The sequence below is a fragment of the Ascidia mentula genome, chromosome 6 (genome assembly GCF_947561715.1).
Source record: "Ascidia mentula chromosome 6, kaAscMent1.1, whole genome shotgun sequence".
In the NCBI taxonomy this organism is placed as follows: Eukaryota; Metazoa; Chordata; class Ascidiacea; order Phlebobranchia; family Ascidiidae; genus Ascidia; species Ascidia mentula.
The window spans coordinates 19,667,493-19,684,149 of record NC_138571.1 but is presented as its reverse complement, the minus strand read 5'-3'; the positions used below and the strand labels follow the sequence as shown (position 1 = coordinate 19,684,149).

The following is a 16,657-nucleotide window of genomic DNA, read 5'->3' as shown; positions in this document are numbered from 1 at the left end:
TCGCTTGAAAAGAATAAGAAAAGGCAAAAAACATCTCGTTTATAACTTTTCCCTCGGGAGTTTTCCATGTATTTGCATTGTGCACGAACTCACGCCAAATAAAACTCCATAAACAGAAAAGATGATTATGACGTAATAGATCTGCGTTTATCTATCGAAGAACAGACGACAATGGAGTGATTGTTTAACAAGTTTCTTCGGGACTTATGCTTTCATGTTTGATTGAAGTGAATGTGGGGGCCGTTGAACGATCGACGGGTTTTGCGAACTCTGATATGCGTGGTGTTAAGTTGTGTGGAAGGGAGAATGCCTGACCCAGAGCTGTGGCAAGCGAGGGTACGTTGAACGAGAGGGGCTGCAACGGAAGTAAAAAATTATTAAAATTTCGCCTACAAAGCAGTAACTTAACTATATTACACACACAACTGGCAGTCAAGAAGGTTATTGTTTCATTAAAACTTGCAGTAACTTGACGAAAATAATAGGAGACCGAATTCTTCTAAACATTAATAATTTTAACACAAACAACTTTATGCGCCTATGGCTGCTAAGTTGTAGTCAATTTTGTCTTGTTAATTGTAAAACTTACCTTGGTGTTGTCGGATTTGCGGTCGTTCTTGTTGTTCTCATCTTGTAAAACGCTTTGTGACCTGAAAATATCCAAGAACTTTATTAAAAATTCCAATCTACAAATTTCAGTTTTTCGTGTTAAAACACAACAGTGAATTAATCCTGGGGTCTGGGACTTAAGTTAAATAATTTACCTCGAATAAAGAATTCTCTCAAGTTGGGCGAGACGCTCTGCTGCTCTGTGTTGTGCAATCTCAAGAACTTCGTCCTGTACAAAAATGAAAAGCATTAAATAAGAATGTTGGAGTCGGTTTATTGAAATCATGAAAATCTATCAAACAATTTTTAAAATCATTTTTTTTTCTCTCCATTAAATATTATCTTTTGCCTCGAAAATGCATTTCTTTAAAACAAACGTATAACTTTTGTACACCAACTACTTTATATCAATGTTCCAAGTTCTGTTCTAATCTATTACACGATAACTTACAGTGGGGCACCATTCCGGTCTGTCTTCAAGCTTCAACTGCTTTAAATCTTTTACTCTTTCGATGATTCGACGACACAGAACATCTCCTTGTTTGGATAAAGTCAAGAACGACCACTTGTATTTGTCAGGTTTCGAAATAGCGAAGATGTCGCGCGCCTCTGATGACCATTCGTCGTACTGAAAAAAAACACGGTCAAGTTAAAAAACACAATCGTTTCTAGTTTCGTCACCAAGAAATTCCCTGGTATTTCGTGTGGTAAATTTTATAGTCTAGCTCGGATTTTATTACACCGAAACCACTGGTAGACGTTATGGCACTGTTGGTGTGTTTAAGAAGAAATAAACATTTGTCTTCCAAGCCCCAAAATTTGTTATTTACGTGACTGCGATCTTATGTTAATCACACCTTTGCGTTCCGGAAGTTACGTAGAAAGTTTGGACTGCTTTGTGAAACGAACAGGAGATGTTTCCAGTGGGAGCGATGAGCGGAATTGTGGGATTTCTGTTCTTCTTCGGTCATTGTACTACAAGGAAGACAACAGTTAAATTTGTGTCAAGAATTTAAAGGAATTCTGATGATGAGTCCTGCATATTATGCAAGCGTGAGTGTATTGCGAGAACAAATGCTTTTATGCTGTAAAAAGTTTCGGAATCACAAGCTCGCAGCCATAGCTGTGAAATGATGGCTGATTTCTATGTTGTAAATAATGAGAGGAGATTGTTGAGTCACAAATAGTCTAGTGAAATCTGTGAGTAAGGTTTGTTTCAGATCTCAAAGTTCACAATTACGATTAAACCAGCTATAAGCACGCAAGCCTGAATGAAAACGCATGGCTAGACCTTTACAAATTGACGTACAACGCACACACCCAGGCTTGGCAAATGCATATTATCGTATGGTGTGGTTCAGAGGACAGGATGAAGTGAACCACAAAGTGGGCTACGTTTAACCAATTCGAGGAAACTTAGCCCGAACAGGTTTCATAATAGCTCCGCCGACTGATACTGCGGGTTTGCTATTTTGTTCAGCAAGTCCGTAGCTGTTTTAGGCCCCTTATAATTGGACTTAATAGCAGGTCTTGGTCAAGTTATGCATGTTTTAAGTTGCTTGCTGCCCCGATTTAGATTTTCGGCAAAAATAGCCACATCCGCGAAATGTGACGTATGTGTGACGCATATGATGAACTTAAAAGTTATTTTATTACTTAAAAAACTGCTGCCGAACGTCAACATTTTTTTAGGTTTATTTATCAAAGAACGTTTGAGTTTGCAACCAATTGTAAAACATCCACAAAATGATTTATCTGAAGCTCCCAAAGACAGGACGTCTCTGATAAAGTTTTCCTGTGGTTTGATTACATTCATCACAACCAACCATCACTTAAGGCGCTAACCCAAGCCTATGTAGGCAACTTTAACCTCCCCCGTACATCACTCAACGCAAAACTTATCACAATATCTTTGTCATGTGGTTTTAAAACTGAACTGAGGGAATCTTGTGATACAACTTGTGATCAAGTAGGTTTAACAGTCGCCCAACGTAAAAAAGGGAACCAACTCTCACTGTTTCCCCGATTAAAATTCTTATTTCACAAACTTGGTCAGGATAATTTCGCCAAGTTCATAAACTACACCTACTTTAGCTGCCATAGAATCGTTTCATATATGAGGCTAATCAATAAAAATGTGATGTCAACCAAGAACAAGAAAACAGTCACAGGTATGAACACAGACAACCAATTACATTCCTGCACTCAAAAACCCGTATGACGTCACGCACATGTACGTCATACATGGAGAATACTTACTGGTATTCGACCGCTCTTTCGTAATGATATTCGATGTTACTCTGGGTCGGGGAACTTCTCATTCTTTTGCTCGTATCCAAAACTCTTCCAACTCGGCCACCAATCTGGAATGTTACGATTAATTTGTGAGGTTTCTGTGTTGATATCCCCACATAAGCCCCTGAACCAACGTTTACCAAAGAGCGTTCTGGATTCCACACAAAATCTAAGGGGTTCCAGGAATTACTGGACAAGTTTTAAGCCAAACTTTGGTGGTTTTAGAAGTTTAACAGTTCAAGTTGAAACGTGGAAAGCACCCCCATAACCCAACAACCCCGAAACTAATTGACACCAAAGTATTGGAATTGTTAAGGTTAAGGCTGACCACAAAGCTGGCACTGCCAGACTCTCATGCCCAAATTTTACCCATAGGTGAGAAACTTTTCACTAATTTTGTTTGTTTTACGTCCGAGTGGAAAACTTGTTACGAACCTGGAGGTTGTTCTTGTTAAAATTTCTTCTCTTTCGCTTCTTTGTGTCGAATTCTTTCGGCAGAAGCGAGTTTGATTCTTGGAGGGCACTGGACGGAATATATTAGTTGACAGTTAATAAACTTGTATCACAAAGTGTGTTTTCGTGGTAAATTGCGTCGCGAACTGTGCCATATTACCACATACCATTGTAATTTGATCGGTATAATATTGAATTTTAAACTCGAAATACAAAGAAAATTATTTTCCCAAAAATTGAAACTTCCAAACCACAATATTACGAATTAACATGCTGTCACGGTTGAATAATCACGGCCATCTTACCGGAAGTCGTTGAGGGTGGAAGCGAGGATGCTGTCGGGTTTCCCATCGACAGAAGAACTGAGACCAACTCCATTACCAAACTGCATGGCTGCTGCTCTCTCGAAGTTGTTCCTCAGGAAAGTTTGCAGGATGTACGACGCACTAGGGCTGTTCTGGAGGAGGCGTTGCTGCTGTAAGTTGTTCACAATCGTTGAAACGCTGTTTGTGGCGGAGGCAGATGAGCAAGGTTGGAATCCGTTGTCTGTATGTCCGTTCGTTCCTCCGTTTGCATTAAACCTTATAGGCTGAGGCTGGACTGGCGAATCTCCGGATGGTCGAGATCGGCTAAAATCAATCGCTTGGAATTTTTGATCAGGTCTGTCTAAATGTCGGTGACTGCTGAGGTCCTGTGGTGAAAGTCCGTTCATTTTGCCTACGTGTCCGTTTGTGATTGGCGCAGGACTACGTGACGTATAATGATGCTGGGGGCTTGACTCTCTGCTTGCAGCGGCAGAATTGTCACAGAGGAATGGCTTCGATCCGTTGGTGAAAATGTCTGAACCCTGGAAGGAAATTATGTTTACATTCCCTGTTATTCGTCGGGTTGTCGAGAACTCGGGGTAAAAAAACAAGTTGTATTGGGATGGTGAAAAAATACAAGTAATATTTAGTAACCCAACATTTCCTATAAACAGTTTCGTTTCTTTTATGATTTTCACTTGGAGTTATGAATAAGAGATATATTTCACAATTATTACACGGATAATAAAAAACATTTTGTCAAATTTGCAGGACGAATAATTTATGTCGCACAAACCTTTTCGATCATCTTGCAATACCCGTTCATCTTCGCCTCGTACTGGATGGGGGGGAGTGAGCGGTCTGGGGAGGAGGTCCCGAGAGATGGGGAGGGGCGGTATTCCCCCGGCAAGCAAATAATAACCGACAGTGGTTTGGCGGGGAAGAGTCTGTACTGGTCTTCAGCCATTGCCACGAACACTTCGAAGTCTTCCGGGTCGTTGACAAGATATGTTGCATGATCTGCGCGATTTGCGGTTTAAGTTAAGATACTGTACATATAAATCTACGCATATACTGTACTGATAATGTGGGTATATAAAGACATAGACATAAATACTGTGTGCTTGCGTAAACGATTTATGTAGACAAACACCTTCTTCAAAAATGGACAAAATGACACAGATATCCAAATAGAGATACAGTGGATTTAAGGATATATTCTGCTACATTCGCCAATTTCGCCACAAAAATGCCATGTATCGTGTTCAATACTAACACACATACATCATGTTTAAATATCGTAACCACGAATTTAGGCATTAATTGTTCACGCGAAACACGTTCTAAATTTAGCTGCTGGGCGTCTAGTTTCGGAAATGCAACAGACATTTAAGTCGATTCGCAAACAATCGTTTTTACGGCGTTAGGGGTTCAATATCACACAGATGCGATTCCAGGCGTTGTAACGCGATAAAAAAACAAGGGTCAGGCGCTGAGGGAGGCACCCTGCCCTAATTCTCGGGTCGACAAGATGCCTAATTGAAACAGTAAGACCTACTGCCCCAGTTAACGTAAGCGTCCGTAACACAGCGTGTCGCTGCCTCGCTGAAAAGATTCGCCTGCTTGGGTTTCAAAATTTTACGTTTTTATTTCGGCCAAAATATTTCTTTAAGATTGATTTGAGATTGTTAAATTCGTGCGGCAAGTATTTTTGCACAGCGTAAAAGTTATTGTATTGACGAGATTCGATGTTGTGGGGACAATTTTGATTCTGGAATTTACGTAAAAACGTCCAAGTTAACAACAAGTGAAAATGAGCGCCTAACTCCATAACCCCTATGCTTTTATCTGTGCCATTTTATGTACCAGCTTATTGTTCATATGCGTAGTAAATTTGCGTGCAAAATAAAAGGGATTTGGAAACTAATGATAAAAATTTATAAACATTAAATAAATGACCAACAATTCTCTGAATCACACAAAAACTCACTTCCAGCTACGATTTCTATGTCCTGGGGAGCATCCGATGTATCGTAGATTAACTTCCAAATGTCCCGGATGTCATCCGGCTTGCTGTCGTTGTACAACAAACGCGTCTTTTTTGCGCAATGCGCTTGAGACCCAGCAAATTGTACACAAAATCTACTTCTATCTGACATTATTATTGCTTCTGTTAAATTAAATACTTACAATCTGTAAGTAATATAAACTGTGTTAAAAGTTTCGGACAAACAACAGATAATGTTGACAATTTTAAACTACGTTATTTCAGAAATAGCCAACAAGAAGATGACAAAACTGTTGTGCAGTAAAAACGCCGACACAATTTGCCAACAACCTACTTAACACAGAAGCCTACACTGCTTTAGCACTGCACATTGAAGCATTGTGTCGCACCAAATATAAGTATTTGCGCATTTACAAGCCACACAACTATACACCTACATAAGGCATCAGAAACCACAGCCTGTTTTACATGTTCGGTCTCTGCTGCCAACTAAGCGACCAGAAAACTAATGCTCTTGAATCCTTGCTTGTGAAGTCGAACCTTGAGGCATTGGAGTTACGCCACTTTTCTGAAGCCTGCTGCTTGTGCCTAAACTGGAGGCAGAGTGAATTTGCCTGTTGCAGCATCCACGCTATAGCTTCCAAAATATCTTCTTTCCTTCAGCAATTACTCTACACCTGCCCGTCGCTTACCCCATAGGCCAAATTCGAAGTGTCGCACGAGTCGTTCTAAAATCATTGTTTTTCGCGCTGTGCCGTTTATCTCGCTTTGTTCCACAACGGGTTGTTGCGCGTCCGCGATTCGCGCATGATTATTCCTGGGTCGACCTACATTTTCTATTGTCCGACGCTGCGACGTGCTCTGGCTTATCGCGTGGCGATGCGGTGCCGTTGCAAGCCTAATCTAACGGACCTGCGTTAATTAGTTGGGCAAAGGGCTTGTATTGTTGCCTGACCTATTTTGGCAGATAAAACTGTAACGAAATTTCCACCGTTGAATGCGTTGACTTGGCCTGATATGCTACTCTCAAAACCAAACAGGTGCAAACCCATGTTTTAGTCAACATATGCTTATTCCACTCGATATACAACAGCTCCTGTCTCAAAACACCTGCTACTACTCATTAATATTGCCGCTGTAAGTTCTTCCTTCCAGCATTTTACGGGGCATTTCAGACTAAATATAATTAGCCAAGCCTTACAACAGGAACAAGTTACTGCGTTTAACCAGTGCAGTGTGAAACTGGAGAAACAATGCCCATTATTTCACGGCATTATTACGTACACCGCTTGTTCATCGTTGAGAATCAGGCATTGTTTTGAATGTTTCTACAAGAGTTACATTGGACGCTGTAATCAAGTTAGGCATAACCGGCGTGAAACAGGACTTAAGCTGAAGGTCGGCCTACGCAAAACGTACCATAAGTATATTAAAAGCTGGTGAAAAGCAAGTTCACAACAGTACATACTGATGGTGAAACTAGAGCTGCAACTCCAGTTTTCCAGTCTGTAATAAGTCATCTAATTTTTGTTGAAAGTATCAGCAGCTTGTACTTCTTTATGTCTTATTTCTCTCAAAACCATTCTACGCGTTGAACGCACAACCTACCTTGTGGACCAGGTAAGACATAACGTACCCTGCAATTTACATCGTAGTAAACAGTGTAGCCTAGTACAGGATACAGGATGACAACCACAATCGACGGAATTAAGCAGCACACAATCTAAACGAAATAGGTAACGATAGCTTGTATTGTCCAACGACGTTTACGCGTAAAAGCTTACTCCATTGCATAAGTATAAGTTTTAGCAAATACCGTATTTCATGCTTTAACATACTAGATAAAATAAGCACATTTTAGAAAGTACCATATTTTGTAAAACTTATAAAAAAGATCCAAAATTGTTTTACAAGTGCCACTTGTCAATTCGGCTGAGATACTATGGTGGATTACACCTTAACCACCATTATTCGCTATGACTTAACCTGGCCATGTGCAACAACATCTGAAACCAACCGCCAGATGGTGTTGTGAGCCTAAGCTAAATCAGATTGTGAATCATGTTGTTGTGCATTCACAAAACCATTCAATTCAATTCTCCTGCATGGCTTGTTGGTTTTGTTCAATGCCTTATATGGAGCGTGTTGATGCCTGCTTTACCGTGTTAGGCTGGCGCGCCAAGCAACCAGAATTCTTAGATTTGTAGCCACGGACTGCATTGTATTTGTGTAAATGTGCAGGTAGGGGGTACGAAACAGTGTGTATACTGGAAGTTTGTGGCGTTTCAAAACAATAGGTTTAATTTCATAAATTTTTAAAACTGTTTTTTTGAAGTCCTGAACCCAATTGACCCATACTTGCTCAAGCGTTCGTTCGTTTAACTTTAACATATGTTGTTTTTGTCACGTGGAATGTGTGGTGCACTGGCACGAGTAGAGTATGCGAAATTTAACTATGGATGATAATATTACTTTACAGTCACACGGAACAAACACAGACGCTGTGAAAATCTGTGAGACTTTAATGCAAAACAAAACTCTATTTCCGGCCTCTCCTCGAATCGTTGCAGACTTCGATTAGAAACTCAAACAAATTGGACGATTTGTCGGCAGAGGGTAATTCGACCCCTCGTGTCTAGCAGGTAAGGTTTCAGACTTAAGACAGGTGTCCTGGCGCCGGCTATAACTTGATTGTGACGCATAAACGGGGTGCACGTCCACGCCTTGTTACGTACGCCCTACGTCACAAAGGAGGCACTGGTTTAGAAGCCGGGGCGAATTGAGCGAGAAGCGGCCGCTGGCAATTAAACCGATCGTGTTGATTCGGAGTCTACTATCTATAAACAATAGCCCTCGAATGTGGGACAATCGGGGGTAGTAAACGCTTATTTAGGAGATTACTCGTTCCTCTGGCGGAGGACGCGGCGGGCAGAAGTCGTTCTAAAGCTCGCCTTACCATCGGCACAAGAAAGAGAGCCGCTCGTGCCTTAGGGCAAAGCCGTAATCGCGTTTTGATAAACTGCGAGTTTTAATTGTTCCATCCGGGCCGGGTCATCTCCATGTGGGTCACTTGTTGCGCTGAATATTTCCAATATATTTTCATTAGGCTTAACGCATGCATTGCAGCTGATCGTCTGCTAGGTTAAGATAAAAAAACAATCTTTAAGAAAATTAAACCCTAACCCGGAACAAAAAACAACTATTTTTGTTTTTGAAACACCGCAACAAGAATTGTTATAACGTAATGAGATGATTCATGCCCGCCTCCAACCACCGCTTCTATAACAAACCTTTAGCCTTTGGGCTAAAAACAGCGTGCAAACGCGCGCCCTTCCTTTGTGACGCATAGTTTTGAACGATTATGACGTCACGAATACGTAGGTGTGCAGTTGGTTGCATGGTGTTTTTTTCTTCGGCGGTTGCAGGGTTTGGGTAACATCGTAGCTACAACATCGTTATATCCCGTGTATGCAGCACAAGATCACTGTACACTATATCCTGTGATATCGTGCAAAACACATGTGGCAATTTGCAAACATGTTTTCAAGATACTTCATGCATCATCAGTGCAAGGTTTTTCTTCGGCTAAAATGCCAGACATAAGATCGAATTGCAATTTAAATATTCGCCATTTCAGATACAGAAAACGAATTTGATATTAATTATGTAACAAGGACTAACGTGGACCAATACCCCTCACGAAATAATTTCAATATTTTAGGTTTTCTTCCCGGAATCAACCTTTTTCGATCGACAATTGCTGTAGAAACTTTACATTTAAACTCGCATTAAAAAAAGATCTTGTGTCCAAATGCAGTTTATTTCGAGAAAACAATGTTTCGCTGGAAACAACTTCATCAGTTCTTTTTCAAGTAGATGTTATATTTGTTTATATTTTACCACAATTAGCTGGGTATTGAATCATAAAATGTGAGACTGACACAATTCGTGATAATTCCACAAAAGTAAAGACGTGGACACAATGAACATATGGGAAGCTTCGTCATCTTCTTTCCCTAAAAATAGCACAGGAAAGTTTAAGAATCGTGTGGGAAATACATGGTGTTGTTTGTATCAAGTTACACCACCGACCCCGTACTACCCACCAAACATTTCTCCTCACCCAACCACAGACAGTGTGAAACCCCGGTGTTTGAATATGGTGCAACATTTAAGTTTAATCAATGGATATATTTATTTCTGGATCATCCATGGACATATATTTACAAAATATCTTATTAGGAAAATAACTCACGGTTTATAAATCTTCAAAGAAACATCTCAAAAATCTTGTTTGCTCATTAAAAGTTATGACTTTTTCCGACGTGTAAAATGGACGGATAATGCCTTTGTCCAAATGATGCAAAAATTCCAATGTTTTCTACTTTAATTGACCTGCCAAGGTCATGTGACCTGTGTGCAGGTTGGTGTTTCACGGCAAGGTTACAGTAGTTCAACTACAACGCGGCAGCCAACATTTTTTGAGGTTACAATAGGTCAGAAATTATGAGGCATCTCGGAGATATCTGTCGACGATCCCTGGGGAGGAACCGAAAAACTCAATTCCCACAACACGGAAAAGTGGAAAGTTCCACGATTAAGAAATAAAATGAGAAAATAAATACATGAGTTACCGCCAATTCCTTGCTGTGCCTTCCTTCATTAAAGTGAAGTGGGAGGTGTTTTATTTCAAATGGCTAACAATGAGCTTCCTTCACGAATTAAACGATTTCCTTTCGGCTGCCTTTAACTTCGTCACAACAATCTTTCCAACAAGATTGGAAATGTAAGAAGTGGGCGACAACAACATGTAGAGGATGAAATATCTCGATGTAAAAATAAGCACTTGACTCCTTTTCGTTTCTATCGTCGACCCGAAGTTTAATGTCAGCAGCTTCTCGTGTTTTGTCTGACAACACGTTTACTTGTGCGTTGGAGTATTTTCATATGTCACCGTTGATTGACAAAGAATAAAAATCTCAACCGAAACATCGGTCGGATCCAAACCAAAATTGAAACTTGAAAGGAAATATATTTTCAACAAACGAACTGTTACGAACCAAACAGCGCTTTTCTGGTATTGGCAACATTGGAAAAAAAATTATCTGGAGAAACTCCTAATGCGGTTGATGATATTTACCACGAACCAGAAAATGTTTTGTGAAAATTGTAGATGCAATTTTTTGTTTATTTTCATCCGTGTTGAAAGTTCCCTGTGTTGATGTCTTTGACTTCATTCAAACGTGTGGACACCTCATGGATCGATGTGTAAATATTTACACACATTCCGACCCATCTCTAGACTGTGAGCTGTAATATTTAGGTCCGTCAACATTCGTAAATTTGTGCATTTTTCTTATTACCTTTAGTTGTCAGTGTAAAGTTTAATCGTGTCGCAGTCGTAATAAATTATATAATATGTGAATACGACACTTTATCTCCTCGCCGCACGGGGATTCGAACCCACGATATACTGCTCATAAATGCCGAACTTTCTTAAGCCTTAGTTAAAGTTGGCCGACTAACACAAGACGGCCATAACAGACAAAATAATCGCTATTGTTGATTATGTGCAACTGGGACACCTTATTCATTACTTGGGAGCCTACACTCGTTAACTCTATCTTGTGGTTTTATCCGTGCCCATGCCAATTTGTTTTGCATATTTCTTGTTCATACGCGTTCAAGTTGTTTTTATGCAAATCAAATTACTGCATAGTTGGCAACGTTGAATTGAAACGATTTTTGACAGAAAGAGGTTTAGTCTGGTTTATTTACGAAACCTCGGTAAATCTTCAACCCCTCGTAAAGCGACCAGGTCACGTGTTTGCCGCCAAAACGATCTCCCGCCTGAGGACGGATGAGCGCGGTGATTTATAGTCGGAATATTTGCGCCCGTCGAGCGATCGTGTGTGTAAACGTCACTCAACGCAGCGGCGATGACGTCATATGTCGGTTGAGGTCGCCGGGCACCTGACTGGAGGTAATGGGAAGATGATTGATGTATTTTGAAAGTTCACCAAGTCCATACAGGTTTAAATATGTAAATGCATGCAAATATGAAACACACACCTTTACCTTTCCACCAGCAAACAACATTTTGCTTAACCCTCTCTGACGTAATGAGAAGTGTCACGTGGGAACTTGTTCAACCGTAACCGCCTCAAGCAGGTGACGATTGAATGGTCGCATCTTGTCAAGGGTTGGCAGCCTGTGTTTAACCATGGGACAAACAGGCTCAGTTAAACCTTCGTGTTATTACACGTGTGTACGTTAAGGTTTGCTTTCAGCCTTTTTGCTTTTCATAGATTCTAACAAAACAATTTGTATTTGAATTATTCTGTTTTTCTTGCACAGTTAAACGTACGCTTTTATTTACCTACGTTTCGACTGCTATTCAACTTAGCTTCATCAGACCGATTCGTTTTCGCAAAAAAAAACTTGCTCGGGAAGTTACGACTGTAAGTTATAACAAATACCAATCATATGTTCGCTTTAACGATGGGAACGTAAGTAAAAGCAATCTCATCCCTAACTATGTTACAAAAAAACACAGTAAAAATCCCATATATATTTTTAGGTTATTGGATGGAATTGAATAAAACCGGTTTAATTTAATTACAGTGATTTTTACGGGAAAAGCAAAACGCGAACTCGGATTATAAAGCGTGCCTCGCCCTTGTAAAGAATTATTTCGGTCCAACGAACTTGCAAGTGTTTAAAATACTGCTTTGATGTTGTTGTGGAAAAACCGCGCCCTAATCGTGGTTGGAAATAGCTGGGATGAAACCAAACCCAAAGTTCCCCGCGATTAAGTGAAACCCTTTCATGTCTCACAATGAAATAGTAATGGTTCGGTGCCACCTTGAGAATATTATCAGATATCTTGCGCTGCAACATCACAACAACCACTGGGGCCGAAACTCGGTTTGGAAGAGCATTTATTACGACACAAAAGCATCAGGAAGCACAAGCGATGAACCGTGACGAGGCGAGGGGGCGAAAGAGTCAAAACAATAAGTTGAGAATGTTCGACAAAGGCTGCCTGTGTTACGAAAGGGCGATGATGGGGGGGGGGGTAATGCTTGAACATGGCTGCCATTGAATGACGTCATTAATGTCGAAACCAAGTCCCACAAGGACATTCACAAATACGCAAGCGTTGAACAATACAAACACCCATGGTAACCACCTTGCAAGGGACAACAATGGATATAAAATTTCAGACTTGATAAACACGTCACACTGTTATCATTATAACAGGTCAGTTCGCTTACGTCAATATATCAAATGTTTCTTGATATTATTTCGATAGAAATCTAAACACAAACTGAAAACGCTGAAACAAACTTCGAACCGGAAATATTGAATACAGAAAGCTGGTTTGGAAACTACAAGACAATTTTCGTGTTTGGATCTTAATGCGCGGAATCGAATCCGAACACGATTTGTGTGTTTGAACATCTCCAGTTACTAACGGTTTGAAACAAAACAACATTTTCCAAGCATTAGGGTTAGCTGAATTGACTGACACAGCCAGTACATGGTGGCACCGTACAAGAAACACAAGAATGCGGACAAATAAAACACAGGAATGAAATGTCATTCGTTCAAACAGAAAGTGTCAATATTTGGTGAGCAAAGTAATTATGTAAACGGCCGACTCCGGCATCAACCTTGTCCAAGCGAATGCTCGGGCTGTGCCTTGTTGCGTCATAACTGTGTGTGATTATGACGTGAAAGTTTTTTATGATAAGCGTAGCCCAGGGCCCAATTCACATAGGTTAAAAATCGTGAAATTTCGTCGCGTACCAAGTGTTGCAATCACACATTCTCTACATTTCGTCGAACAATTTAAAATAAAAAGTTTACTGGGAAATTCGTTCTCAACAGAATTGCAAAGACGTCCCTCAACATAGAATATATTGCAAAACACACAATCATGACACATATATGGAGATAGTACAGTGGCTTAATTTTACACGATAACAAGCACACATAATACTGTATGTACACGAAAGAAAGTTGATACCATAGGCATGAGATGCACATCACCCATAGGTTTCATTAATAATAAACCTGTTCTACGTCAGTCATTGTTTAACATTGCGCCACAAACGTATTCATAACTGGTTCCTCCTACTCGGGTGGCAGAAGGGTTAGGTTGCACAACACCCAATTACAAGCACTAGTTACTCATTAACCTCCCCTCAAGTCAAGGTTATTGTTACAATTTTGTCAAACGGGTTTTGTAAGTCCAGCTTAAAGCATGATTCACCAAAATTTATTTCTCAAACATATTTTTTGTAAATTTAGAAAAAAAATCCTTTGGAAAAAGGTAACTTATATAAAAAAAACAATGTGTTTGTGGAACAATGTTGGCATCATTCAAAACACCCATTAGTGACCATTTGTCCAACACAGCAGGTGGAACTCCCTATTGGAAAAAGTGAAGAGAATTCCTTGTAACCACTTTGCCCAAGAGACCTGCATATTTGCAAGTGTTCAAGATATTCTGTTGTTATTCCCCTGGCAAATAGGCCATGACTTCATTGCTCCATTGGGACACTTAAATTTGAAATCTAGCCCCAATTCCCAATTGGTTACCATGATTTTCTCTTTGGAAAACAAGTTTGTTTTCAATTTTGCCATCAGGCATATGGCTGGGGTTACTTAAGGCCATGAATTGAATTTGCAATAAAACAGGAACGGGCACTTCAGGGAAAAATACAGAAAAAGGGCCTCATGCACGAAACATTAATGGTTTAAAAAACTCAAATGTGTTTTAATAAATGACAAAAATATGGTTTGTTGACACATTTGAGGGAATGCATAGAAGATTAAATAGGAATTTAAAAGTATCTCACATCTATTTAGCCATTAAAAAAATGTGTTTAAAAATCCTGCCTTGGTTAATGTTTAATGCCCAAAAATATACTAAAGTATTAAGTGTTGGCACTGGATAAAAAAACATCGATAACCAGATAAAAATATTAAATTTCCACATGTAATGTGTGAAAAACGAAGGGATTTATCTACAGCCATAACAACGTAGCTGTCTGGTGATACATAGGAAAACAACCCACTTGAAGTAAGTCAATGGCATTACAAAGCGCACACTGGATTCTTGCCGTCAATTATGTCATTTTCCACGCTCTCACTTCCAGTTGAAGCTTCAGCTTGGTTTGAAAGTACGGCGGCAAAGAATGAGAGCAATGTGCCAAACATTGCTGAATAATATGCCCATCCAATGTGGCATGTCCCAAGCTGTCAATATAAACACATGTGAGTTAACTCTTAGCAAAAATCAACTAAGGTACATTTTTTGTACATTCATAAAGTTATTTTAAATTAAATTAATAATCATGGACCTAATACTCGGTTTAAGTGTATATAAAACCCCAGCTAAGCCTTTCTAATGGTGTAAGCTTCCCTAATTGGTTGGTTCTGTGAGAAAACAAAGGTTCTCAAACAGAATCAATAAAAACTAAGCTTTTGTTTAATTATCCGAAATGACAACAAAGGACTCCATGACCCACTAAGCTGTGAGCATTGAATGGATGGAGGTTGTGTGGGAACACAAGTTGTTGTTAATTGTGAATTGGATTAAGACAACAAACACTATTAAAATTGTTAAAACTCACATTAAAAGGACCAGCTCCTTTTCCACAATCAAACTGAACTTTTTCTGACCCCCAGCCAGCAGGAAACAACACCAGGGAGAATATAAGGAAGAGGCCTATATAATTGAGGAAGTTGTATGGAAATGATTTATGAAAATATTTACTGTACCAAGAACTACAGCGATAAATGCTTTAACAAAATTATAAAGAGCTGCCCAATTCCTTCATTGTAACACCACTATCCAAAATAAAGATAATTTGAATAATTTTATACCTGCAATAGCTTGTAGTAAACCTGATATGCTGAAGATGCTTTTCTTTCCCAGGCTACGAAAGCAAAGAGCCCATACAGAGAAGAGTGCTACAACCAACAACAGCAACATTGCAATGCCCATAAAAATGCAGGTTGCTATCCAAAACGGTGATGCAATATCTCCAATGGTGTGAGCGTAAACTCTACAATTGTTGGAAACAGAAAGAAATTTTGAGCCATCTGCTTGTCTGCACCTCAGGAAAAGACCCATTGTACGAACATAAGTTTCTTCTTCCTTTGCAATCGCAAATTGACTCCCATTGCCACGTGGAATGGTTACAGGTTGGGATACAAGCCAATGTGCACTCATAAATGCAGAGAGTTCGGCAAGGAATATTGTAATACTCAGCAGAGTCCAAAACAGGCTCCTCACTGTTACTATCACATAGCAACACATTTTTTCACTATTTTGTGTCTCTTGATTTCACTTAAAAAGTCTGGCCTTATTTTCACATTTCTGTTTTCACAGTAACTGCGCATATATAAAAGATTGTCAAATATCGTCATACATTAAAAAGCCTGCCTTATCATAATAGGGTTACGTCGCTTATAATTTGGGAAGGCGTTTACTGTAAATTTCTTAACTGATGTATCAAGATAACAAAACACTACATTTCTAAATCCACGTCGCTACAAAATACCAATCATACATCGTAAGTAAACACAACTGATCGCCAATAACCACTAATACCACGCCTTGATAAGTCAATTAATACCGCCCTTGACACTCGACTCCAGTATTCAATTGCACGCCGCCCAAACCAAACCATACAGTCATTGAGCCATGTTGCGAAACGCTTTTACCGCAGCCTGCGGGAACATAACGCGAAACACTACCGACTTACCGAAGCCACATTCCTTTCTACAGCCAAGTACAAGCAAGTACAAGCTTTTTCTCTTCGTCTGCCGAGAGATGCGGTCCATCACCGGAGTTTGACCTCTTTCTTCATTCAGAATCGCCGATTGCTCTATAGCGCACATACGTGGATCCACAAATGCTGTCTGGTGTGCCGCTGGTGAACTCTTCAAGCACGTTTGATCAGAGAATATC

General features: G+C 39.8%; 2 protein-coding genes across 2 annotated transcripts; both read right to left on the bottom strand.

The window, feature by feature from the left end:
- Positions 1–146: 146 nt before the first annotated feature.
- Positions 147–5,821, bottom strand: LOC145905348 (uncharacterized). The gene is made up of 10 exons (XM_082992523.1): positions 5,653–5,821; positions 4,459–4,682; positions 3,663–4,204; positions 3,340–3,427; positions 2,869–2,972; positions 1,467–1,584; positions 1,061–1,237; positions 765–838; positions 590–650; positions 147–355 (listed from the first exon to the last, which is right to left on the bottom strand). Exons 1-10 carry the CDS (start codon positions 5,819–5,821, stop codon positions 185–187), a joined length of 1,728 nt encoding a protein of 575 aa, XP_082848649.1. The 3' UTR covers positions 147–184.
- A 6,773-nt stretch (positions 5,822–12,594) lies between these two features.
- Positions 12,595–16,382, bottom strand: LOC145905671 (LHFPL tetraspan subfamily member 2 protein-like). The gene is made up of 3 exons (XM_082992931.1): positions 15,568–16,382; positions 15,315–15,409; positions 12,595–14,937 (listed from the first exon to the last, which is right to left on the bottom strand). The coding sequence occupies exons 1-3, from the start codon at positions 16,001–16,003 to the stop codon at positions 14,776–14,778; spliced, it is 693 nt and encodes a 230-aa protein (XP_082849057.1). The 5' UTR covers positions 16,004–16,382; the 3' UTR covers positions 12,595–14,775.
- Positions 16,383–16,657: the final 275 nt, after the last annotated feature.